This window comes from Equus przewalskii, chromosome 9, assembly GCF_037783145.1.
Source record: "Equus przewalskii isolate Varuska chromosome 9, EquPr2, whole genome shotgun sequence".
NCBI classification, from domain to species: Eukaryota; Metazoa; Chordata; class Mammalia; order Perissodactyla; family Equidae; genus Equus; species Equus przewalskii.
This window is the reverse complement of record NC_091839.1, coordinates 50,149,714-50,175,722: the sequence shown is the minus strand read 5'-3', so window position 1 is coordinate 50,175,722 and position 26,009 is coordinate 50,149,714. Positions and strand designations below refer to the sequence as shown.

Here is a 26,009-nt window from a genome sequence, read left to right as displayed (position 1 = left end):
GTTTTAATTCTGGGGCCCTCTCTTCAACCTGCTAATGGCAATATAGAGGCTGGGAAGGGAAATCTTGACATTTGTATCTTCTCAGAAAAATATATGCCCCAGATTTTTGTATGTAAGTTCAGAGGTTCATGGACCCCCAAAGCCATTTTCACACCTTTTTAAAATTGCACTCAAGCAGAAATATCCAAAATGTGTGTATTCCCATATGTATTAGAATAGGCTGGGTCTTTCTGCAGTAACAAATAACTCCACATCCCAATGACTTAACAGTTTATTTCTTGCTCACCCAGAGTCCACTGTGAGTCCGGGTAGTCTGCAGAGGCAACTGTTTTCCAACTGGTGACTTTGTAATCCAGGCTGATTGTCTTGTGGCTCTATCATTTCAACACCAGGCCTCCTCACTGTGGCAGAGGAAGAGAGCAATAAAAGGTCTGCACCAACAATTAAATTCTTCATCTTGGATGTGTCACCCATGACCCATTGGCCAAAAGTAGTCATCTGGCCCTGCCTACTTGCAGTGAGGGATGGGTAGGATGGATAGGAAAGAGTAAGTGTCCCATGGGCTCAGAAGAAAAAAGAGAATGAGATATGTGAGTGCACTAGAAATTTCTCACAATCTACCCTCGGGTCAGCAAATACTCGGCTCTCTCTCTCTTCTACACATGGAACATAGTGACTCCCTTTTCAAGGGATTCGGCTCCAAAGTCCCATCCAGGCAAAGTTTTATTCTTTAAGACCAGGCTCTTTGGAAGTGCTATGTCAGGTCTGGATATTGCTCCCAGGAACCAAAAGGATGTGTTCTGTTTTCCACACACTTAACATACCATGGTGGAACCATAACCATGATAAACATTGTCCTCCAGAAAGAGGGAGAAAAATGGAGATATTGTCAGGGTCTCTTACCCTGGGCATGGGGAATGTGCCTAGTTTGACCTTTTTTCTCTTCTGTAAGAATTCCCTTCTCCACTGTTCTCTGTGACCCAGACTCCACCCTCTGGAAAGATCTTTTTTTTATTATTATTATCTTCCTTGTCTACATCTGAGTGGCTGTTGAGAAATATGCTATCCTTGGGAGTTGCACAGCTTCCCCCCCCACACCCCATCCCCCGAGAAAGATTAGCTCTGAGCTAACATCTGCCACCAATCCTCCGCCTCTTGCTGAGGAAGATTGGCCCTGAGTGAACATCCGTGCCCATCTTCCTCTGTTTTACACGTGGGAGGCCTGCCACAGAATGGCCTGATAAGCGATGCATAGGTCTGCGCCTGGGATCCGAACGGCGAACCCCAGGCAGCTGAAGCGAGTGCGCAAACTTAACTGCTACACCACTAGGTGGGCCCTGCACAGCTTTTTTTTCCAGTCTGTTTCCTAGATAATTAGGCACTGAAGTTGATTCTTTTTAAAGTATGGAATAATTACAAGTTCCTTTAGGCAAGATTTATGGTTTCTTTTTCAGTACAACTCTTAAAAACTTAGTAGGCTTCTTATCTGTTTCAAGTCAAATTTACATGCTAGTAACCATACCACTTTTTTGAGATAGGTAGTTCTTGGGTTCGCTATATTTCTTTGATTTCCTACTTTCACACCTCTCTCCTGACTTTATGGCAGGTACTTTCTGTCTATAAGCTTTGATGATAGAGCAATCTTCTTAACCACATTTTTATTCTCAGGCATTTTTTTCCCAAGCGAGGAAATTAAAGGTTCTACATCCTTAATTTATCTATTGAAAAGTTTTCCAAAGTAAGTATGAAGTCTACTCCCTTAGTTATGATCTTTGCTGCAAGTCTGAGTTTTAATGATTCTTTGTCACTTAAAGGCTTTCTCAAGTTTATCTCCTATTGCTTGGATTTGAAAAACAGAACTATGTGAGTCTCAGACTTTCTGGTCACCTCTGTTCCCTCATTTCAGCTTTTACAAATCAACCGTTCCTTTCTGAGCTCCATTCTTTCTTGTAATATCTTGCCAAATGCATCCATTAGGCACACAACACGCAGTGTCTTATTTTTCAACCTCTTCCCATAGTTCGAAATTCAAGGTACATTTTCTGCCTCCAGGTTTTCGTGGGTGATACATCAAATGTTTTGCCACTGCATAATGTGAAGTGCCATGTTTCTAGCCTCCAGTGTTAGTTTTCCATGTGTGTGAACCAACCTCTAAGCTAATACCACACATTTTAGGTTCTTTGAGCAGCACCCAAATCCCATTACCACTATCTGTATTTGTCAGGATAGGTTAGGCTTATGCTGTATTAACAAATGACTCTTGAATCTCAGCAGCTTACCTTGTGATCATTGCAATGTCTTTTGCTGATTTGGGGCTCTTTCTGGCCACTCTTTCCCATGAAACAACTCAGTGATCCAGGCTGACAGAGAATTTACCAGTCTGTAGCTGCATTATTGAAACATATGGCCTTCTTGGTCGATGGGACAGTGCATCAGGTCTTGTAAGTTTAGGTCCAGAAATGACAGTCATCACTTAACCCACAGCCCATTGGCTAGAACTAATTCACAAAGTCTTCCCTAACTTTAAGGGGGCTTACAAATACCATCTTCTGTGTGCTCTAAGTTGGTAGAGAATCAGATATTGGTGAACAGGAATCATGTCTGCTACATCACACACATGAATTAAGTACAGAAACAGTAGTTTGAATCATGAAAGACTTTAGGTAAGAATATGCTGGTAGTGAACACACTAGGTTTACCTTACTTTCTCCAGTCTGGCCTAAATGGCCATTACCTGCATAGACTAGTTTGGTCCACTGTTCAATAACTGAAGTAATTGTTATTTTATATCCTTCTTATACTTCATTATATACTCTTGCTACCCGCTAGGAGATGCTTAAGTAACAATATTACTTAAGAATTAAAAGAGTTGTAATTTATAATAACTTGTAGCATATTAGCTTTAAATAATTTTTTAGCCTCCATTGTATTTTGACTGTGGTAAAATATATAACATAAAATTTACCATTATAATCATTTTTAGGTGTACAAATTCCGTGGCATTAAGTACATTCACAATGTTGTACAAAGATCACCATTCATTTCTAGAACTCTTTCCTCATCCCAAACAGAAACTCTGTACCCATTAAATATTTCCCCATCCCCCTTTTTCCTCCAACCCCCAGCAACTGCATTCTATTTTCTGTCTTTATAAATTTGCCTATCCTAGGTACCTCATATCAGTGAAATTATACAGTATCGGTCCTTTTGTGTCTGTCTTTTTTTACTTAGCATAATCTTCTCAAGGTTCATGTTGTAGCATGTATCGGAATTTCATTTTTAAGGCTGAGTAATATTCTACTGTATGTATATACCACAGTTTTAAATAATTTTTATTCTTAAATTTTAAGGCGATATGATATGGAACTTAATAACACTGTAAAGTTTCACATCTTGAGAAGCATACTTCCTAATTCAGTATCTTTTCCACATTTCATTTAACTTTTTTCCATTTTACCTTGAGGATAATGTTTCCATAATAATACAAAGTACTAACTTGAACAGATCCTCTCCATGAATTTTCTGCTTCAAACACTCTGCAAACAGGGGAATTTAATAAAAAATTTAACTTACAGAGTCCCCTGATTGTTAGTTATAAGCAGCAGACTGCCAAGACTGGCAAGATGCTGGCTGCTACAGCACTTTCGGGTCAAGGAGCAGGATGACCAGACTGTAGCAGATCATGTGCAGGACAGCTGCTCAAAAAGACACTCAGCCACAATGACACGTTCTATGAAAGTTTGTTGTTGAAATAGTATACATGCCTGTTGTCTCCTTCATGTCATAATGTTCAGGGAAATCCTAGACGACAGTGGTGATGGAAAGGGAAATGGGACTGTATAACTCGTTTCCTGGCCTGGCAAACAGTGATTGCTGAGATTGTCTCGTTAAACTGGCACAAGGAACAAAACGTGAGGCATTTAATAATTCTCTCCATTTGGCAACAGGGTTCCAAAATGACTGGCCTCTACTGGGGTCATTATTGTTCAAAATATTAACTCAATTGTTTGATGAACGCAAAAATTTCTGTGTGCTACGCAGTTTGCTGGCCAGTCGGAGAGCAGAGACCAGGAAAAAAAACCCTACCAAAAAATTGCTTCAACTTTATGGGGGGGAAAAAAGCAAACGATTACAAGATGATTATAGGAAGTAGGAACGTATGCAAGTTTCACTGAGGTAATCAGGTTTAACAGAGAAAACAGAATGTTTCTCTGATCAGACTGTTGTTCAGAGAAATAAACTTGAAAATCAGGCCCTATGCAAAAAACTTGGAAAACGAAGAAAATCACGAAGCAAAATCCGAGATAACCACTGATAACATGTGATATATATGTCCTTCTAATTTTTGTTCCATAAAGTGATCTAAAAAATCATATTACACTGTTGTGCAGTCTTTTTTGGTGCTGAATAGAAATGAGGGAAAGGGTCAAAGGAACGGAACTTTCCTCTGCCTCCAGTAGGTGCTTCATGCAATCACGTCATGGTGTTGCCGGGTGCAGTTGGTGAACATTTCTCCCAAGAGGAAGTTTTATTTCGAGGGCCACTTGGATTTGACGCCCCGCCGAACTTCAGCTATTGAGGACTTTCCTCTAATGCTGATGCAGAAGTATGTGTTTTAAGTGTTTTTTCAAGGAAGATTTAATTTCATGCAAACGGCATCTATCTTCTCACATCTATTTGTATTTATCTTCTTTATCCATCTAGCTATACTCTTACTGTTGTATTTCTACTATAACTTGCTACTTGCTTTGCACAATCCCCAAGTAAACAATTTAGATACTTGGTGTATTCTTTCTTCAGTCACGCAAAAGTTTCATGTTACTCTCTAGAAGGGCACTTTCCAAGATTTAGTTGAGAAATAAATACTGTATCTTTGGAGCATTGTTGTTTTCCTTGTAACTTGTAGCTCTTAGCCTGGAAATCGATACTTTTAATACTTGAACCCGGTTCATATTAAAACACCGTGGAATCCAAGTATTCTACTCGAAGAATTGCATTGCCTAGATCCTTTCGGGAGGCCATCTTGTAGTTGAGAAAAGGAGCAGCCGGACGGGAACTGAACTTACCCGCCACTTTTCCCTAAAGGTCACGGGAAAGAACGAAATACCGGGACTGGCGGGGTGAGGTACAGCTGAGCAAGTGTTCCCTGAAGGGGGCGCGATGCTTTGAGGTTAACAAAGAGCGACAGCTGCCAGGTCAGCTAAGGTCTCCGCTATCACTGCCATCTAGACTTGCCGCCTGCCTGACGTCCGGTCTCCCGAAGCGGAGCCCAGCGCGGCGCTCAGGGAGACGCAGCCTGCAACCTTCCAGACCTTCCCACCAGAGACTCTGGTTTGCCTGAACTGCCGCTGCGGGCGCACCGAGCGCCCGCCAGAGTTGGTTCCGTTTGACCCATGGGCCCCTCCATAGTCTGAAAGTAGCGCCGCGAACTCAGCCCGCTTTTTCCGAAAGCATTCTTAGGGAAGAACATACCTCCCCTTGCAGGAGGATCACGCCTGGAGGGCGCTGGGTACAGAACACTTAAGCTCTTGGCTTTCTGCCCGCTGTAAAGATGAAACTGGGTCGGGCATAGCGCTGGCAGCAGCAAGACGTAAAGTACAGGAATGTTCAGACACTCGCTTGGTGGTCATTACAAAGTGGAGGTGGGTTTGCCCATAACAAACATGGCGTGGAAAGACGTTAACCGGGTACAGTCACGTGCTCGAACACCAGGATGGGGGACAGTATGGCTTCAGATGACAAGCGGATGTTATTATTATTCACTTCCGGGTGAGACCACTCAGGCGCCATCTTGTCTTGTTCGTGAAGAAGTGGAAGCATCGGAAGGGTTGGAGAGGTATTACAGGAACGGTGGCGACAACGGTGTTCCGGAACCAGAGTGGGTAAGTGGTAGAGAACAATTACGCGCGGGGACTTGCCGGGCCACTACAGCCTTCTTGGTTTCCGTGGCGAAGGTAACATAACTGAAACACGTAGGCTGCGTACGCCGCTTGGCGCGACTGCTGAAACCTCGTTTCCTTAAAGCGGCGGCGTCCGCCGGACTTGGTGAATCTGAGCGGTGCTCTCGGTGAAAAGAAAATGTTCTTATTAAAGAGAGTGCTCGTGACCCCTTGCTCCAACTATGAGAGTTTCCTCTCGAATGAGAAGGGACTAATTGTTGGGCTCCTGACCGGCCGTTAAGCACTGCGCGTGCGCAGTGGGAACCCCCGTATGGGGTGGGGGTGCAGGGGGCCCGAGGAGGTGGGGGCCGGGACCTGGGCCTTATGCGCCGTACGCCTCCTACTACGCAGGCGCAGCTAAGGGCCAATGCATCCTGTTAACCACAGTTAGGTTCCTAGTTTGTATTTTTGTTGTGTTTTTATTCAGTGATGAACATTATGTGTTAAGTTTCACGAAGGAACGAGGTAGCATCCAGTATTTAGGTTGTATTATCCTGTGGTGGATATTGTCATGTGAATATTTTGGGCGCTTGACAAATTTTGATTCTCGGTGGTTAATTCAGGGAAGAGTAAAATAAACTTGGAGTTTCTGATTGGAGTGCAGCAAGGCAAAAGCAACGAAAACAAACCAGGACACTAAAGACTCACCTGTGGGACTGCTCTGTAAGGTGTCGTGGTGCTATAGGGAAAGTAACAGTAAGTCAGTTTCCTTAAGATGTTCTTGAGACTGTATTTAAAAACTTTTTATTAATAGACTATTTTTTTAGAAGAGTTTGATTTACAGCAAAATTGAGCAGATAGTACAGAGTTGTCGGATAAACCTCACACACACACCTTACACACACGCAGTTTCTCCTGTTATTAACATAAAGTTAGTATGGTATATTTGTTACAATTTATGGACCAATATTGACATATTATTATTAAATAAAGTCCATAGTTTACTCACATTTCCTAAGTTTTAACCTAATGTCCTTTTCCCCTTCCAGGATCCCATTTAGGGTACCATATGACATTTAGTTGTCATGTGTCCTTAGTCTTCTCGTAGTTGGTGACAAATTCTCAGGCTTTCCTTGATTTTGATGACTGTGACAGGCTGAATTATGTCCCTCCAAAATTCCCATGTTGAAGCCCTAACTTCAGTACTTCAGAATGTGACTGTATTTGGACATTGGGTCGTTAGGGTAGGTCCTAATCCATTATGACTGGTGTCTTTATACGAGGAGAAATCAGGACACAGAGGGGACACCATGGAAAGGCAAGGAGGAGACAGCTGTCTACAAGCCAGGGAGAGAGGCCTCAGAATGAAACCAACGCTCCTGACATTTTGATCTTGGATTTCTAGCCTTTAGAACTATGAGGAAATAAATTTCTGTTGTTTAAGCTACCCAGTCTGTGGGACTTTGTCGTGGCAGCCCTAGCAAACTGCTACAGTGACCTTGATAGTTCTGAGCACTGGTCAGGTATATTGTAGGGTGTCCTGCTATTGGAAGTTCTCTACTATTTTTCTCATTATAAAACTGGTATTAAGGGTTTTAGGGAGGAAGATCACAGAGGTAAAGTGCCTTTTTCATCACATCCTATCAGGGGTACATGCTGTGAACGTGACTTATCACGTTGATACTGACGTCGATCACCTGCTTGAGCTATTTTCAGGTTTCTCTACTGTAAAGTTACTCTGCCCTACCCACCCCCTCCTTTCCATACTGCGCTCATTGGAAGGAAGTCCCTTTGCACAGTCCACACTTCAGGAGTGGAGAGTTCTGCTCTCCCTCCTTTAGGGTGGAGTATCTGCATAATTTATTTGGAAGTCTTCTGCATGGGAGATTTGTCTCTTCCCTCCCTTTTATTTAATCATTTATATTAGTATGAACTCATAGATGTTTATGGCATAATTTATGTGATAATCCAATATAGTCATCCCTTGGTATCCGAGGGGGATTGGTTCCAGGACCCCCACAGATAATATAATCTGCAGATGCTCAAGTCCATTAGTCCAACCGTCCATATCTCCCAGATTTATCCAACAGCAGATGGTAAATATTAGTATGTCCGTGATCCGCAGTTGCTTCAGTTTGCAGATGTGGAACCCGAGGGGAGGGAGGGCTGGCTGTACTACTTTGTTTTGTTGCTCAAGTTGTTCCAGCTTTGGATGTTAGGACCCCTTTCCAGTTGTCTGCTGTGCCCCTTTGACTTGCCCCCATCCTTTTTTGAGCACTTTTTTACTTCCTGGTACTGCAAGATGCTCCAGGCTCATATTGTATATTTCTTACCTCAGTTCTAAGAATCAGCTATTTCTCTAAAGATTCCTTTTTTGGGTGAATGGTGTTAGAACCAAAGTATGTGTGCTTGGGGTGTCATTTCCTTTAGACTCTCTCTCTACATTTATTTTTCAGTTATCACCTTTTTTTGATGTCTATAACCAACGTATCCAATTCTCCAGTATTTTTTTAATACCTAGCTTGAGCTACAAGCTGCAGAGTATTTCATTATACACTAAAATGCATGTCACATCAAGTAGTAAAGTTTTTTACCATATTTCAAATGAGTATAAGACTCACTTTTACTAGTGCCATTTAGGTGCCATTTCCACCTAACCTGAAGTGAGCAAATGAATTGTTTTTGACGTTGAAGTCAGTCCCCTGGTGTATGGGACTGAAATGGCAGGGGAGAAGAGGATTATTGCATTTTGTGGTTTCTAAACTGTTTGATGTGAGAAACATTTCACTACGTGCATCAAAGAATGGGTGTATTTCTTTCTCTTTGATTTTGCAATTGATCCTTCAGGACTTTAAAACAAACACTGCATTCTCATCCTCATTCATCTCTTTGCCACACAGTCTATGAGATGACTTTTACAAATGTTAATGATTGTCATTTAAGCAAGTAATTTTAAGACCCTCAAAGCAAGGAATGTTCTAATATAGAGTTGTCTAAGAAATGGATAAGATAAACGATGGTCTATGGTCATTACTGGTTGTGTTAGTTTCTTAGGGATACTGTAACAAATTACCACAGAGTGGCCTAAAACAACAGAAATTTATTCTTTCACAGTTCTCCAGGCTAGAAGTCTGAAATAAAGTTTTCAGCAGGGCCATGCTCTGCTGCGCTCCCGCTCTCGGGTTCTCTCTCTCTGCTCCAGGGGAGGAGGCTTCCTTGCTGTTTCCCAGCTCCTGGTGGTTCCCAGCAATCTTTGGCTTTCCTTGGCTGTAGACACATCACTCCAGTTTCTGCTTCTGTGGTCACGTGGCCTTGTCTCTGTGTGTGTGTGTGTGTGTATGTGTCTTCTTATAAGGACACCAGTTGTATTGGATTAGGACCCACCATAATCGAGTATGACCACAGTTTAACTTGAATACATGTTTAACTTGAGTACATCTGCAGAGATCGTATTTCCAAAGCCTTGGTGGTGATATTGACCACTATTTATTGAAGCTTCCTGTGCTGAGTTTTCATATGTTTCTCATTTAATTTTCACAATAACTCTATGACGTAGACACTTATTATATCCTCCATTTTACAGATGAGAAAACAAAGGATTAGAAAATAGTTATTTTGCCCACATTGACACAGCTAGTGAGTGGTATAGGTAGGCATCATGAACCAAAGCTTGTGCTCTGAAGTCTAGGTGACAAGTGAGGGTCAGAAAACTTAAAAGGAGAACTGAAAAAGTTGTCCTTGACAGCCAGTAAATGTGAGTAAGTAAAAGAAACTTTGTTTAGAGTTATTTCTAGAAAAGGAAGTCCATGTATTGGAAATGATGGTAGGGAGTCAGTACACATGATTTTGATCATTAAAGTGGTTTTACTAAGTGCACATCTACTTGCAGCTCCAGTAGGCACTGCATAGAGCTAATTATAATGCCTACATTGTATCAGTTTACAACCTACAACAGAAAAATCTATACATTGTACTCTGATATGCCATTAGAGCTTTAGAAAGCAGCAAGCTGTGCTTATGCCAGCTTTTTGGTTCTCATAAATATAGGTCAACAGCTTCCTTATCATTAACCTTTAAAAGTAAACAGAAAGAAGGAGCTACAGACCATTCATTTATTCATTTGGTGTTTAGTGAGTGCTGTGTGCAAGAAGCTGTCCTGTACTTTGTGCAAGGTAGAAAGACAAACATATTCATGTTTTTATCAACAGCTCTTGATCTAATAGGAAGAAAATGAAACGTTTGAGGGGCAAACTGTTCTCACCTTGCTCATGTTAATTTTTAAACTTAGAATTCCGTAGAAAAATCTGAATTAATGCATTTTATTACTTTATTTGTACCGTTTAAGTTAATACCAGGTGGATGAGATCTTCTTTTCAAATGTTTGTTGTTCCTTTTTTTCTCAGCATATATGACAATCCCTAAATTGTTTGACATTGTTTTGTATTAATGAACTGTTCAAGTAAATAAAAAAGATATTTTGAAAGAAAAAAATGTTGAAAAGCTTTGCTTTCTCATTTCCGTTGTACCTGTTTCCCTTAACTTTATAATGGTAAATACTTTCTCATTTTAAAGTTAGTGGAAGAAAAAGTTCCAGATTAATTTTGAGATGACCACACTTTCATGTTGCATCTCTAGAATTTATTTTTAGTATTTCTAATAACTTCATAAACTAAGAGCAAACACATACTCTTTTTTTTCAGGGCGTAAGTAATCTTGCTGCTATGCTTCCGAGCTGCAGTCTGAGTCAACCGAAATTTTAAACAGAAGGTGAACCTCTGAGGTCAGTCAAAATGCAGTTAGTGTTTCTTCTTTATTTATTTATCTTTTAATTAAAGTTGTAAGTGAAGTTACTTTTCAAGGGCTCTAAATAGTCATTTAGCTTTTAAAGGGCTTTAAAGGTATAGTTGGAAAAGAGAGAAAAAGGGGGAGGAGAAAGTAAGTCTGGAAAAAGTACAAAGGTATTAGACTTATCGGAATTTTTTTTTTTTTTTGATTTTTTTTTTCCTTTTTCTCCCCAAAGCCCCCCGGTACATAGTTGTATTTTCTCCGTTGTGGATCCTTCTAGTTGTGGCATGTGGGACGCTGCCTCAGCGTGGTTTGATGAGCAGTGCCATGTCCGCGCCCAGGATTCGAACCAACGAAACACTGGGCCGCCTGCAGCGGAGCGCGCGAACTTAACCACTCGGCCACGGGGCCAGCCCCACTTGTAGGAATTTTTAACTTTTTATTGTGAAAGTTTTCACACTAGTTTACAGGAAGGTAAACTAGTGTGGTGAACCCCCCATACCCATCACCTGGGTTTAATAGTTATTAACAAATGTTCTATCCCTTCTGCTTTTCTATACTGTTTACATGTTAAGAAACCTGGTCTTGTAGACCATCTCACCTTTTGGATTTGTCTGATTGTTTCTTTTGATACTGTGTACCTCGTTCCTTTGTCCCCTGTAATACCTTTGCACTGGAAATGAGATCCAAAAGCTCAGTTGGATTCTAAACATTTTTGGTGAAAATCTTCATGGTGATTCTGGGAACATAATATTGTCTATCTTGAGAAGACACCTAATAATCTGTAGACGTAATATTTGAGCAATCTTTGAATTTGTGATTTCCCACCAATTTTTCTTCTGAGATTGCCTGAATAAATTGTTTTCTTAGGTTTGGCAATGTGGCAGCTTTCTAAATCTGTTCGACCATGTGCATTCATTAACTAATTATTTGTAAGGAAGAGTTTTTCATCATGAGCTAGAGCTATTTGGTTACCCTCTTCTTTGGTTCGGGGAGATTAAGTCACTTTTTTTCTTATGGTCTTTAAAATAATTACATTTCTAGAGATTTATATTTGGAAAAATTAGATTTCCCCCCCATTTCTGAGCTAAATTGATTAGAGTATGGTTGCCACCACACTCTGACACCAGCGTTGTCCACTTGCCTCTGGCAACCTATTGACCAGAATTTTAGAGCTCTGGTTGCATAAGTGTATCATCATATAACAATTTCTGATGTGTGAGCCTTTAGAATTAAAAAACACTCATTCTTATTTTTAAACTATGTTTGTTTTGTTGAGGATAGAAAATTAAATATATTTTTAAAGTCAAGATGTGGGATCAAGGAGGACAGCCTTGGCAGCAGTGGCCCCTGAACCAGCAACAGTGGATGCAGTCATTCCAGCATCAGCAGGATCCAAGTAAGGAGACAGATTGAACTGGGAGGTGGGGGAGGGGAGATGTAGAGAGATGAATGGGAGATAGGTGATGGGATTAGGGAGATGGAATTTATTGGATCATTTTTATGGTCAGAATTTAGTCTTTTCTCCTAAATAGTCTTGCCATAGCACACATGTTAGGGAATGAATTTCCCTTTGGTAGACTTCCTCACAGAGTAGAAAGCTTTATGAAGATTTTACATATTTAAAACTGATTTAGTTCTTGTTTTTCTAAAGAAAGAGGAAAGTCTTTCTTAAATGTGTTGCTTAAATAAAACGTACTTCTATTGTTAATTTTGAATCTTACAGTTCTCTGTAGATCATAGTCAACTGATAATATGCTATATCATTTAAAAATTTCTCTTTATTATGGAATATTTCAAGCATATACAGAGGAAAAAAAGAGTTTAGGGAGCTCCCATTTATTACTTAGCTTTAATAGTTACTGACCCATGGCCAGTTTGGTATTTCATTGATATGACCCCTTCCATTGCCCTGCCGTTATTGGGTTAATCTGATCTTATTTCCTTTTTTAATAGCTACATAGTATTCTGTTATATCACTGTACTGTAATTTAATCCACCTTTGGATGACTGTTTATAGCTTTTTACTTTTTGAAATATAATTTTGTATACATATCATTATTCACTTGTCCAGTTATTTTCATAGGAAAAACTCTGAGAACTAGGTTTGTTAGATGACAGTTGCACGTTTGAAAAGTTTTAGATACACATTGCCAAGTTTAACTTTGTGTGGGTTATGCCAATTTATCTTTCTACAAAAATGTGTGAGAATACCTATTTAATCTTTACTAAACTGAGATGTGAAAAACTGTACCTTATTCTACTTTGTTTCCTTTATTAATAATATTAGATCTTCAAAATGTTAACTGCAGATATTTAAGGAGGATCTTTAAGATAGCGGAGACAATGAATTTTGAGTAAAGAATGGCTAAGAAGGTGTTGAGGAGATATATTTTGACAAGAGAAAGGAGGCTTAGCTCAGGAAGAGTGACTGTGAAGAGGAACAGGGATAGCTAGCTATATTCGTGCAGTCTACTAGATCCGCTGTGGGCCTGCGTAGGACCTGTTTGAGGAAGAAATGAGTGATTTTGATCATTTGTTGTTACGGTGGTTAAAAAAAGACGAATAAGACTTTGAAAACTCAGTTAACTAACGTGCAGGGGGTAAATTTCCTTTGAGCTTAATAGAAATTAGTGAAGAGTGTTTTTGTGGAGTCTTTCTGAAAGTCTTAAGTAGTTCATATTATTTTGTAGCCTGAAAATGGGTTATTTTCTAAGCGTCTTTTCAGCCACAACATTCTCTGTAATATTTAAAGTCTCTAGTGAGGAATAACTGAGATGCTTCTTTTACATAGAAGCACTATTCTTTTAGCTCCTGTGTTCTGAATGCTAAATTCTGCTATGTTAAATTATTTTAGGTCAGATTGACTGGGCTGCATTGGCTCAAGCTTGGATTGCCCAAAGAGAAGCTTCAGGACAGCAAAGCATGGTGGAACAACCACCAGGAATGATGCCAAATGGACAAGATATGTCTACAATGGAATCTGGTCCAAACAATCATGGGAATTTTCAAGGAGATTCAAACTTTAACAGAATGTGGCAACCAGGTTTGTTGTTTATATTTTTTAAATTTTAGGGCTGCTTTTAAAATAAAATGAGGATTAAAATTAAATTGTTTAATTTGCTTATTAGTTTTATGACTTCTTGAAATTAATGCTCCTTAAAGAATAGGCGGTTTCAATTAGATTTGACCTTGAAATTTTGTGGTTAAAATTATTCTGTACTCAGTCTGCTAGCATTGTGGCACTCAGTTTGATTTTTTTCTTGGTTCTTCATTCCTAGGCTGACAGGGGCTGGGAACACTGGAAACTTCACTTGGCATCTAGGGAGGAGAGCATTCTATGTCTCTCTGTTGCAACCTCTGGCCTTTTCAGAAGCAGCACTGGCAGAGCAAAACATGTCTAGTCTCTAATTAAAGAAAAATTGTGTCACTATGTGACAAATTAGTCTGTCAAATATACTCTGCCCCTACCATCCGCCCATCTTTTTCTCCCCTCTTTCTTCACATAGTGAAGATCTTCCATCAGTTTTTCTGTTTTATTTTTTGTTTGTTTGCTTTTTTACTTCACAGTATAATTTAGATTCCTTGATGCTAGTTCAGTTTTCTATGACTTGTGTTATTATTTTTAATAGTCATTTCAAATTATTTATAGAGGAATCTTACATTTGAGTATGCTGATGGTGAAGTCATATCTCCCTTTCCCTTTTAATACTTACTATTGTTTCTCAATGTAAGAATGGAAAACTCAGGAAATAATCCTCTAACATCGCTTTTAAAAGAATAACAAACATTCTAATCTTTGATACTGTGAGGTAGTTCATTTCTAGTTTTCTTGAAGCTACGCCAAATTTCCCCAAGTTTGAAAATGTTTTGGTTCCCAAGTTCAAGTTATACATGACTCACGTTGGCATCCCCACTCCCCCAACTTTATTCTACTGGCTTTCTTTGTGACCCTGGCAAGTGACTTAACCTCTGTGTCAATTTCCTCTCCTGAAATTGGCAAAAATAATACCTGATTTCTCCCTACCTCACAGGGATGTTGTGAGGATAAATGTGTTCATGGAAGCAAGAAATTATATAAAATGGTCAAGGTATTATTTTTATGGTGTTGTTACTGAACAGAAATAGAAAATTCAACAAAAAATTGCTCTGGATTTTGTTACATTCATTAAAAATAATTTTGGGCATTTGGTTTCCATTTCTTTAGCATATGAATTAGACTGGACTTAGCTCATTTGAATTATTTATTGGATTAATTCTTTTCTTATTTTTAAGATATAGAAAAGGAATTTGACCAAGAAGTCATAAATTTTTAAATCTATTTCTTTACTGAAGAATCTAGCTTTCTTGAGATCTGAAAAAATTTGTGTTGATTTTGTTATAACGCCCTGTTGAATGTTTTTATGCCTAAATCCTAAATAGAATGGGGAATGCATCAGCAACCCCCACACCCCCCTCCAGATCAGCCATGGATGCCACCAACACCAGGCCCAATGGACATTGTTCCTCCTTCCGAAGACAGCAACAGTCAGGACAGTGGGGAATTTGCCCCTGACAACAGGCATATATTTAACCAGAACAATCACAACTTTGGTGGACCACCCGATAATTTTGCAGTGGGGCCAGTGAACCAGTTTGACTATCAGGTGAAAGATATTTTGTTGCTTTAATATTGTAGATGTGCACGTAATCCATTCTTTGGAAGTGTCTCATCAAGAGTACCTAAGATATGTGTTTCACTTTTCAGTCTTGTACAGATAAGCGCATATTATGTCTCAGAAAAGTTATCAATTTTTGAGTATTAAGATTAGTAGATTTTTATTTTCTGGTTTTTGATTTGTTTAGGAAAATGGTATAAAGGATTGTTAGGGAAAACTTTGGATAAAATGAAAAATGTGTAAATGCAATAGCTATATGATGTTTTGTTTTCTAATTTCAAAATGGCACATTTAAATATTAAATAAAGTTTAGAAAATGCACAGTAGTTGAATACATTATTTATCAATAGTAGATTATGGTTAAGACAAGAATAAAATACATGAAGATCAATGCACGGTAGTTGAATACCTTATTTATCAATAGTAGATGATGGTTAAGACAAGAATAAAATACATGAAGATCAATGCACGGTAGTTGAATACCTTATTTATCAATAGTAGATGATGGTTAAGACAAGAATAAAATACATGAAGATCATAGATCATCTTCCTAAATGCAATTCCTTCTGCTGTGTAGAGTTAGGACTCTGTCTAGTGTTGTCATTTTTTTCCCATTCTGATGTGACATGTTAATGGACTTGTACATATTTCCTTTGTAGCATCTAATTCATTCCTAGGGACATAGAACTCTATGGGGAATAATGTCATCATGTGGGGCTTTATTTTCTCTGAGCACTCTGGTAGGGTCTACCGTTAAATTATAGTGCTAGGAGTCATTTTGAAATAACTGATTGCAGTTGTTGCCTTATAAACTGAGCTATCACAATTTAAAATTTTGAAAAAACCCATACATTTCACTGGTTATATGGATAATGGACATAAATGTAAATAATATTTACCCTGAGACAGTGATCCTCTTCTTCATACATATTCAGATACTTGTATCCTCATACTTGGTATACAGATATGACAGTTTTTGTTTGGTTTTGAACAAATGTGGTGTCAGGGAGCCTCTCTTTATACCACGTTGGCATAGATCCCCATGCTAACAAGACCAAGAGCTCTGTTGGCAACTGGCTTGGAAAAGCCTCTGAAAATGGCAAAGTTGCAAAAAATATTTAAAATGATTTGGTAACTTTTATCTTTGCTTAAAATAGATATTTTTTGCAAGATTAGAGAAAACTTAAGTTCACTAGAATTAGGAAGTTGGAGTTGATAAAAATTTTTCCTGTTTTTTCTAGTTACAGAAAAATTGGCATTTATTTGATTTCTTGGTAGCGGAAGGATTAGTTTTTAAAGAGATTCAGAATGAAAAAGTTCATATATATATCCTTTTCTATACTTCTTGAAAATATTGTATCAGCTGGGTTTTAGATGGCTCTTTGCATTTGTGTAGGCAGAAAATCTTTATCTTTCTTAAGAAAAGTAAGCCTAGGTGCTTGGGGCTACAGAAATATCAGTGGATATTAGAACCATGGAATTCTTGGATTTGCTGCACACATGGATTTCTACTGTCCCAGTTCATAACACACGTGTGTCCCAGAGAGTTTATTGTATTAACGTGAAGAAAAATAAACTGCCATACTCTTTCAGCATGGGGCTGCTTTTGGTCCACCGCAAGGTGGATTTCATCCTCCTTATTGGCAACCAGGACCTCCAGGACCTCCGGCACCTCCCCAGAATCGAAGAGAAAGGCCATCATCATTCAGGGATCGGCAGCGTTCACCTATTGCACTTCCTGTGAAGCAGGAGCCTCCACAAATTGGTAGCTATTTAAGTTTAGTAAACTTACATAATTATGCTACTTTATATCTGGAAATCCAAATCCAGCACTTAATGGACCAGAGTCTTTCCTTTTTACCACAAAGTAGACATCTTAGGAAGATTCTTTTAACTTACGGAATAATACTTGTTTAAATGAATTCTCAGTGTGAAAATGGACTGTGCTTTGGTTTGACTTTGTTGTGTTTTCCTATTTTAGGAAGCAGCATAGTGTAAGAGTTTGCCTCCGAGTTAGTCCACATCACTGCTTAGTGGCTTTATAACGTTGAGCACATCACTTCGTCTCTTTGAGTCTGTTTCCTCACTTGTAAAAGAGATTGAGTAACAGTAGTGATCCTTTAGGGCTTCTTTAGGATTCAGTGAGATAATGGTTTAACATACTTTCATAGTGTGCTGGCACGCTGGAAGCATTAAGACAGCCTTCACTGTTGCTGTTAAAAGTGATGATTTTAAAGAAAAGCCTGTGTTTAACAGGTTCTTTTTATTACCACTGCCTTGCTGGAGAAAGAAAATATTTGCTAGAAGCTCTCACATGGCACCAGAGTTCTTTTTTTTAATTCACTCACAAAGTTTATAGAAATTCAACAGTAAGGAACTCATGCATTTATGATTTTTACTTAACTGACTGGTAAATATTTTTTCCCATGTGAAACAGATGCAGTAAAACGCAGAACTCTTCCAGCTTGGATCCGAGAAGGTCTTGAAAAAATGGAACGTGAAAAGCAGAAGAAGTTGGAGAAAGAAAGAATGGAACAACAACGTTCACAATTGTCCAAAAAAGAAAAGAAGGCCACAGAAGATGCTGAAGGAGGAGATGGCCCTCGTTTACCTCAGAGAAGTAAATTTGTAAGTAGAATCCCCTGACATAAAACTCCGTGTGATATCTATATGGAAAGTTTATTGAAATAAATAGGTATTTTAGCCTGTAGAAAAATATTAATGTTCCTGAGATTACTTTCACTGAATATATTATGGATTATGTTTTTACATATGTGTTACTGAGGGTAGAGTAAGGAGAAAGGGGGCAGCAAGTTCATAAAACATTTCATTCCAGAGAGAAATTATTCAGTGGGATGGTGGATAGGTATTACCATGACTAACAAATGTGTGTTCTTTTGCTGTGGTCCAGCTAACTCTCTAGAGTGGATTATAAAACAAAACTAAGTTAAAATGGCAGTAGAGAAACACATCTGCCCTTTTTGAACATTGAAATATATACTTATAACAGAGGATGTAATAACTTTCCTAATTTTTGACAGCACTGAAAGTACATAGTTTTAAATATATAAATCTTCATCACTTGGATGGCATGAGTGGCTTACTAGTTTTTTAATTTAGCCACAATGTGCTCCTGGCTGGTATGACAGCCACAGCACGGGCCAGTGTGTGACTCAGGAAATGGATCTTGCTCTCAAGGCCATTTTCTGCTTCAGAAATAAGTCTCAACAACAGCAAGGTAGTAGATTTAAGCAGACATTGGTTTTATTTAAATTCCGTAAATTAATTTTTAACAAAAGAACCATGTCAAAGAGTATTTTTGTTCTGAGTGTTAGGAACATAAGAAAAAACAGACTACCACTGTTAAAATTGACCTTTTTCCCCCCAATTTTTAAGTTATTATGTGAAATATTGAATTTCCAGATTTGATATTTTTGAGTGTCAGAAAAATTGTTTGGAGATTATCCTCCATTTCCTCCCATATGCGTTTGTGTTACGTGTGTTCTTCCCCTGGTTCAAATAGCCTTTCTAGGGGCTGGCCCAGTGGCGCAGCAGTTAAGTTTGCACGTTCTGCATTGGTGGCCCAGAGTTTGCTGGTTCGAATCCCACGTGCTGACCTACGTACAGCTTGTCAAGCTGTCCTGTGGCAGGTGTCCCACATAAAATAGAAGAAGATGGGCATGGATGTTAGCCCAGGGCCAGGGTTCCTCAGCAAAAAGAGTATGATTGGCAACAGATGTTAGCTCAGGGCCATTCTTCCTCACCAGAAAAAAACAAAAAAAAGCAAATTTCAGTAACTTTCAGGGCCAGCTGAGATTTAGAAACTGACTGTAGATTTTTGATGTTATGTCACAAGATTTTAGGTAACTAGCTTAAATTTATAGCTGTAAAAGTTAGACTTAATAATATGACTGTGGTCCATTTATCCAAAGTTCTACAAGCCACTCATTTCAGGACCATCATATAAATAATAGGTAGTGATTAAATCAGTCTCTGGGTGTGATGTGTTTCTGGTTATTTATAAAATAAGGTCATAATTGACTAAGAAGACAAGAAAATTGAAGAATAATGAAAACAGTTGATTCTCATATGCTATTTTGTAGTCATACATTTCCTCTCAGGTAGCACTTTAAATTACCAAATAAGATTTAGAGAGAAATTCCATCTTTATATATCAGTTTCATAGATTTTTTAATTTGAGATTTTAAAGTAGAATATGTAAGGAGCCAGCCCCATGGCCTAGTGGTTTTCAGCATGTTCTGCTTTGGCGGCCCAGGTTAGTGAGTTTGAATCCCGGGTGTGGACCTACACCACTCCTCAGCCATGCTGTGGTAGTGACCCATGTACAAAAAGAGGAAGATCGGCACAGGTGTTAGCTCAGGGCTAATCTTCCTCAAGCAAAAGAAGAGGAAGATTAGCAGCAGATGTTAGCTCAGAGCGAGTCTTCCTCAGCAAAAAAAAAAAAAAGAAAGAATATTTAAGATAATGATTTTACATTATAAGCATGAATTTGGACTACCTGTACTGTTAACTTTTTTTAGGATAGTGATGAGGAAGATGAAGACACTGAAAATGTTGAGGCTGCAAGCAGTGGAAAAGTCACCAGAAGTCCATCTCCAGTTCCTCAAGAAGAGCAGAGTGAACCTGAGATGACTGAAGAAGAGAAAGAGTACCAAATGGTAGAATATTCAATTTCTTAACATGTACAGGATTTTTAAAAAAATTTTTGTTGAGGTGTAATTGACATGCAACATTTTATTATAGGATTTATTTTGTTTATATATTTTTTAAACTATTGGTTGGCTGTCTTAACACATTTAAACTGAGAACTCATGAAATAATTATAAAATGGATGTTAATATGTAGGTTTGCTGGGCAACAATGTCTGCAAAATCCAGGTAACTCTTATAATACAAAATCACAGCTTATAAAAGTTAGAAAGCACATTTCCTAATACCATGGTTGTAATTAAACAATGTTTTACTATATGAGACCCAAGGGAACATTTGTTGATCTGTTATTTTCCAAAGTGTTTTCTCAATACTGAGAAAGATTAAAAGATGTCATAGAAAAATAAGTCTAGGAAGCACTGAGTTAAGCACAAATAGAATTCTTTACTGCAAGACCTCTTAAAGCCTTTCATTTCTGTAATGTTTATTGTCATTTTCTAAGATTGGGAATGTAATATGCTGCGTTTCTCATATTGAAAGACTAATGATCTTTGGAATGTATTTGGAAGGGCTGATTCATTGTAATAGATGAGGAATCTGGAGTCCACAGAGGCTAAGGGACTAGTAGTCCACATTTGAAACAGCTCTGGGTAGCCAAACCAGTGCTGGAATCCAGCTCTTACTTCAGGTCTATTGTACTCTGTATTACACTAGTCAAGAAAAAGAGGACTTCATCTCACAGAATGGAATAACTGCTTTTTCCTTGTTGTTTTCCCCCTCAACTTTTACCTTCAGCTGAGGGTTAATGTAAGTTCCTAAGTGACTTAGGAAACTGCTGTTGTGCTGCTTAATAATATTATTAAATGAAGGGATACTCCTTTGAACTGGAAACATCTGTGGGAATTTTTCTTAGGGACTTTTTAAAAATGTTTGTCTCTAGAAGTAGAATTCACTGTCTCTACAGATAAATTCATATTTTTTCTTTAATCTATATGATTTTGAAATTTGTTAAAGTTTTGATACTTTAGAATAATTTCAAGATATTTTATGCCTTAGAATGGTTGATCTGATCTCTAAAAATGTTTTATAAAATGGGCTTGCCTTTTAATTTTTTTGAAAATGTCAAACTATATTAGTAACTATTATAATTAAATTAGAAACACCATATAAAATATCCTTCTATAGATGTTGCTGACAAAAATGCTTCTGACTGAAATTCTACTGGATGTCACAGATGAAGAAATTTATTACGTAGCCAAAGATGCACATCGGAAAGCAACAAAAGGTATATATTGTGGGTGTTCTTGGTTTTGTTTTTCTGGGGGTGTTTTGGTTTTGGTGGCTATTCTGGACTTTTTATTGTCCTTGTTGAATTACTAGCAGATATTTGAATATTCTCTTCTTGCATGTTTTAACTCTTTGGGAAAAGTTAGGTTTGTAGACACCATATTAAAACTATAAAAATATTTTTGTTTTATCCAACATACCTGAGTACAAATGAGCAGTTATTGCTGTTGTTCTATAAACTGTATGATGGAAACTTCTTGATGTTCAATTTATTTCACCTGATTTTTTTTTTATAGATACCACGGTATTGGTGTATGACTTCTAATACAATTTAGTTTGACTAATGAATTATAAGCCTTCAGTTTTCACACTTTATCACTTATAATTCTTACAGAAGCAAGTGATTCTTCCCCACACCCTCCCTATTTTTAGTACCTCTTAAATTTATTGAAAGCAAAATTTAAGTTATGGGCCATACTTCAAAAATTAAAATGCTGATGTACTGGTTGACAGTTTTCCTCATTATAAACCAATTTCAGCTCACATCAGAATTAGAATTTCAAGGCCAGACATGCTACTGGTTTAAAGTGAATGTTGTGTTTTTAATGTTTCTTCTCTCCCCAAAAAGCAGCAATAGTAGTAGATTTAACAATACCATAGACTCTCATGACTATGAAATCGTGGCTATTTGTGTTAACATGTTGTTCCTGTTGTTGATGTGATACAAAGCTCCTGCAAAACAGCTGGCACAGTCCAGTGCACTGGCTTCCCTCACTGGACTCGGTAAGTGTTCTCCTTATTTGTGAGAGGGCCTTAAAGGGAAACTCACACTTACCTTGTCTCTCTACATGTTCTGTTTTGAAACTGTACTATTCCTACTCAGTTTATAAAACCTAGGTCTTAGGGTTATATCAGTCTCTGGTAGGTTTGCCTATTTTTTTGACTAAAGCATTCACAGTGGAATTATAATAAATATGGTGACTAATTCATAGTTTATTGGAGCAAGTTGTAATAATTTGTAACTTAGCCACGATAGTATTTAAGCTGGCTTTCAAAATTATTGCATACACGCCTTCGGGAAGAACTATCCACTGATGCTTTTAAGGATCTTTATTTAGATTGTATTGCAGCAAATCAAGTTTTAACATAGAGGAAAGGGTTTATCTTACCATACTATAATAGTAGTGATGTGTTCCTAATTTGCTATTTGCATGATATATTATCAAATATATGAAAGCTTGAATTTGTCTTTTTCACATCTTCATTTCCAATTAATCTTTGTGAGGATCAACAGAAATGGGTATAACCAAATGCCCATGTGATTTTGTTATGACTACTATTTAGATCACTTCAGGGTGGGGAGTAGTTTTAGCGCCATACTGTTTCTGTACCAGAGAGAATTACAGTATTCTGATTTTTTTTAGGGAAAAAATACTTAGCATACTAACTGGGATTTCTAAGCTTTGGGCAATGAAAGAGTTAATTCTAGAAATATTTTCAGGATCAGCATAAATGTTTTAGAGGTAGTTGATGTGATTGTGCTTTAGTGAGGCTTTCCTGTCCTGTTAAAAGATTTGTTGGTTAGCATGGACAGGAAAGCAAAACCATTATCGTGATTCCTTTATGGTGGGAAATATGAAATAGTCCAGAAAGAGTAAGATACTAGGTATCAATTTTCATGAGGGTTCTATGAACTCAGTAAGTGTTGGAATTTATACTCCTCCCCACCCCGAATAAACATGTTCTTCCCAGAAAAGGCAGTGAAAAAAGAAATGAGCTTTCTTCTCGGACCTTAAAAAGTTTTTAGGGCATAGAATAATTTTTCCATATGATAGACTGGGCTTTATGCACACAGGTGGACTGGGTGGTTATGGATCAGGAGACAGTGAAGATGAGAGGAGTGACAGGGGCTCTGAGTCATCTGACACTGATGATGAGGAATTACGGCACCGAATCCGGCAAAAACAGGAAGCTTTTTGGAGAAAAGAAAAAGAACAGCAGCTGTTACATGATAAACAGATGGAAGGTATATCTTTTACTCACTTAATTTTTGTTCAGTTTCGTTTGTATTTCTTTTTCTATTTCAACCAACATAAAAATAGCAAAGGATAGAATTGAGGGTAGATTATAAATAATATGTGATATGACTGAAACTAAGGTTTTGGGCTCATTTGCAATTTTTATCAAACTTAAAATCAAAATTATTTGTAGTATTCAAGATATCTGGTTTATAAAAGGTAAACTGTGTTTTGTTTTCTTTGGGGAGACATTAATTTCAGTGGCTCTAAGCTGTTTAGTGTAGTTTTATTTCTTATTAAAGTTAAAATGAAAGACGACTTTTGAAATTGGGGAAGTAATTTGTAAAACTGTTGAAAAGTGATTTGCAGCTAGGATATTTAGTTTGGAGCTAGCGTATTTAATAGAAGGAGGACTTTTTTAGAAGTTTTTTATGTAAAATAGTGTACATGAGTACAGTTCTTAACAGTTTATTTACATAATGATACTGGAATAATGAAGGAGAATATTCAGTATTTCTTTCTTGAAAAAATCTTATTTGGAATATTTGAAAGGTAATTATGAAAAGTTAGCAGTTGAAAACTCCCTGTAAGTTCCTTATTTATCTTTAAGTTGCCTTATTGGCCAAAAGGGAAATCTTTCTTACTTGCTTCACATGTACCTCTATGATTTGATGCTCTATTGCTGTGCTGTCCAGGAGGGTAGCTAACTAGAGTAGCTATTGAGCACCTAAAGTGTAGCTAGCCCAAATTGAGATGTGCTGTAGGTGTAAAATACACACTATGTTTCAAAGACTTTACATGGGGGAAAAAAGCAGAATTTTTGATGTATTGGGTTAATAAAATATTAAAGTTAATTTCACCTGTTTCTTTTTACTTTTTTAAGGTAGCTACTAGAAAATTTTAAGTTGCTTATGTGGTTTGCATTCTATTTCTATTGAACAGTGCTGCTCTATTGTTACAGTCTGATAGCTTGAAATTTGGTAGGATGGGAATTTTTGCATCGTACATTTGACTCTTCTTAGTATTTTTGTCTTTTTCTGTTTCAGAAGAAAAGCAACAAACAGAAAGGGTTACAAAAGAGATGAATGAATTTATCCATAAAGAGCAAAATAGTTTATCACTACTAGAAGCAAGAGAAGCAGACGGTGATGTGGTTAATGAAAAGAAAAGAACTCCAAATGAAACTACATCAGTTTTAGAACCAAAAAAAGAGCATAAAGAAAAAGAGAAACAAGGAAGGAGTAGATCCGGAAGTTCTAGTAGTGGCAGTTCCAGTAGCAATAGCAGAACTAGTAGCACAAGTAGTACTGTCTCTAGCTCTTCATACAGCTCTAGCTCAGGGAGTAGTCGCACTTCTTCTCGATCTTCTTCTCCTAAAAGGAAAAAGAGGCATAGTAGGAGTAGATCTCCAACAATTAAAGCTAGACGTAGTAGGAGTAGAAGTTACTCTCGTAGAATTAAAATAGAGAGTAATAGGGCTAGAGTAAAGATTAGAGATAGGAGGAGATCTAATAGAAATAGCATTGAAAGAGAAAGACGAAGAAATCGGAGTCCTTCCCGAGAGAGACGTAGAAGTAGAAGTCGCTCAAGGGATAGGCGAACCAATCGGTCCAGTCGCAGTAGGAGTCGAGATAGGCGTAAAATTGATGATCAACGTGGAAATCTTAGTGGGAGCAGTCATAAGCACAAAGGTGAGGCTAAAGAACAAGAGAGGAAAAAGGAGAGGAGTCGAAGTATAGATAAAGATAGGAAAAAGAAAGACAAAGAAAGGGAGCGTGAACAGGATAAGAGAAAAGAGAAACAAAAAAGGGAAGAAAAAGATTTTAAGTTCAGTAGTCAGGATGATAGGTTAAAAAGGAAACGAGAAAGTGAAAGAACATTCTCTAGGAGTGGTTCTATATCTGTTAAAATCATCAGACATGATTCTAGACAAGATAGTAAGAAGAGTACTACCAAAGATAGTAAAAAACATTCAGGCTCTGATTCTAGTGGAAGGAGCAGTTCTGAATCTCCAGGAAGTAGCAAAGAAAAGAAGGCTAAGAAGCCTAAACATAGTCGATCGCGATCCATGGAGAAATCTCAAAGGTCTGGTAAGAAGGCAAGCCGCAAACACAAGTCTAAGTCCCGATCAAGGTAGTATACTTTTTAAAGTATTTTGTCTGATTTTTTAAAAAATTTGACTGAATTATTCAAAGTTGAAAGTGTCCTTTCTCTCTCTCTCTCTCTTTAATAAACTCAGTTTGGTACTTGATAAATGATCATAGTCTTAAGTAATTTTAGAAATCCTATATAATATTATTTATTTAAAAATTGCAGATTCTTGAGTTTAAAATACATTTTTATTTTTAAATTTTGTCTTTTCCCTTTTTTTTCAGATCAACAACCCCTCCCCGTCGTAAACGCTGAGGAATGATGTGGCAAGAATGCCATGATGTTAAAAAAATTCCATGAGTTTTAAGGGCTTGTCTCATTATAGAGGCACATTGTGGCTGTGTAGGTGAAACCAGAATCTTTTTTTTTTTAATCTGTAAATAGGTGTACTTTTTCCAAATGCTGCTCCAAGTTACTTAATAGGATTTCTTTGTATTACATTTTTTCAAAAAATAGTGCATAAGACTATAAACACGCCATTCTCTTTCAGCTGTAATGTTCTTAAAATTATTCTTGAATGTACTGTGATGTCAATAAAGCTCTTTAGTTCATTTTTGTTAA

General features: G+C 37.6%; 1 protein-coding gene and 1 long non-coding RNA gene across 9 annotated transcripts; one reads left to right on the top strand and one right to left on the bottom strand.

Annotated features, from left to right (window-relative positions):
* Positions 1-258: 258 nt before the first annotated feature.
* Positions 259-5,057, bottom strand: LOC139073356 (uncharacterized). Its single transcript, XR_011522005.1, has 2 exons — positions 2,280-5,057; positions 259-401 (listed from the first exon to the last, which is right to left on the bottom strand). It is a non-coding gene; the product is annotated as an uncharacterized lncRNA (long non-coding RNA).
* Positions 5,021-26,009, top strand: PNISR (PNN interacting serine and arginine rich protein). Of its 8 annotated transcripts, none has more exons than XM_008519411.2 (13): positions 5,021-5,882; positions 10,580-10,659; positions 11,949-12,063; positions 13,522-13,710; positions 15,087-15,310; positions 16,916-17,087; positions 17,760-17,950; positions 19,864-20,001; positions 21,178-21,277; positions 22,009-22,062; positions 23,135-23,305; positions 24,344-25,430; positions 25,673-26,009. In XM_008519411.2, the coding sequence occupies exons 3-13, from the start codon at positions 11,976-11,978 to the stop codon at positions 25,701-25,703; spliced, it is 2,445 nt and encodes an 814-aa protein (XP_008517633.1). In that variant the 5' UTR covers positions 5,021-5,882; positions 10,580-10,659; positions 11,949-11,975; the 3' UTR covers positions 25,704-26,009. The 8 variants fall into 8 exon arrangements, 6 of the variants coding, with proteins under 6 accessions (XP_008517633.1, XP_008517632.1, XP_070412834.1 ...); XM_008519410.2 differs by having other exon boundaries at positions 24,320-25,430; XM_070556732.1 differs by having other exon boundaries at positions 5,097-5,882; positions 11,944-12,063.

Bases quoted from the DNA above. Each gene is read 5' to 3' on its own strand.
- PNISR (XM_008519410.2), top strand. From the start codon at position 11,976: ATGTGGGATCAAGGAGGACAGCCTTGGCAGCAGTGGCCCCTGAACCAG. The intron at 15,311-16,915 runs GTGAAAGATATT...ATACTCTTTCAG, and splicing joins TGAACCAGTTTGACTATCAG to CATGGGGCTGCTTTTGGTCC. The intron at 20,002-21,177 runs GTAGAATATTCA...ATCCTTCTATAG, and splicing joins AAGAGAAAGAGTACCAAATG to ATGTTGCTGACAAAAATGCT.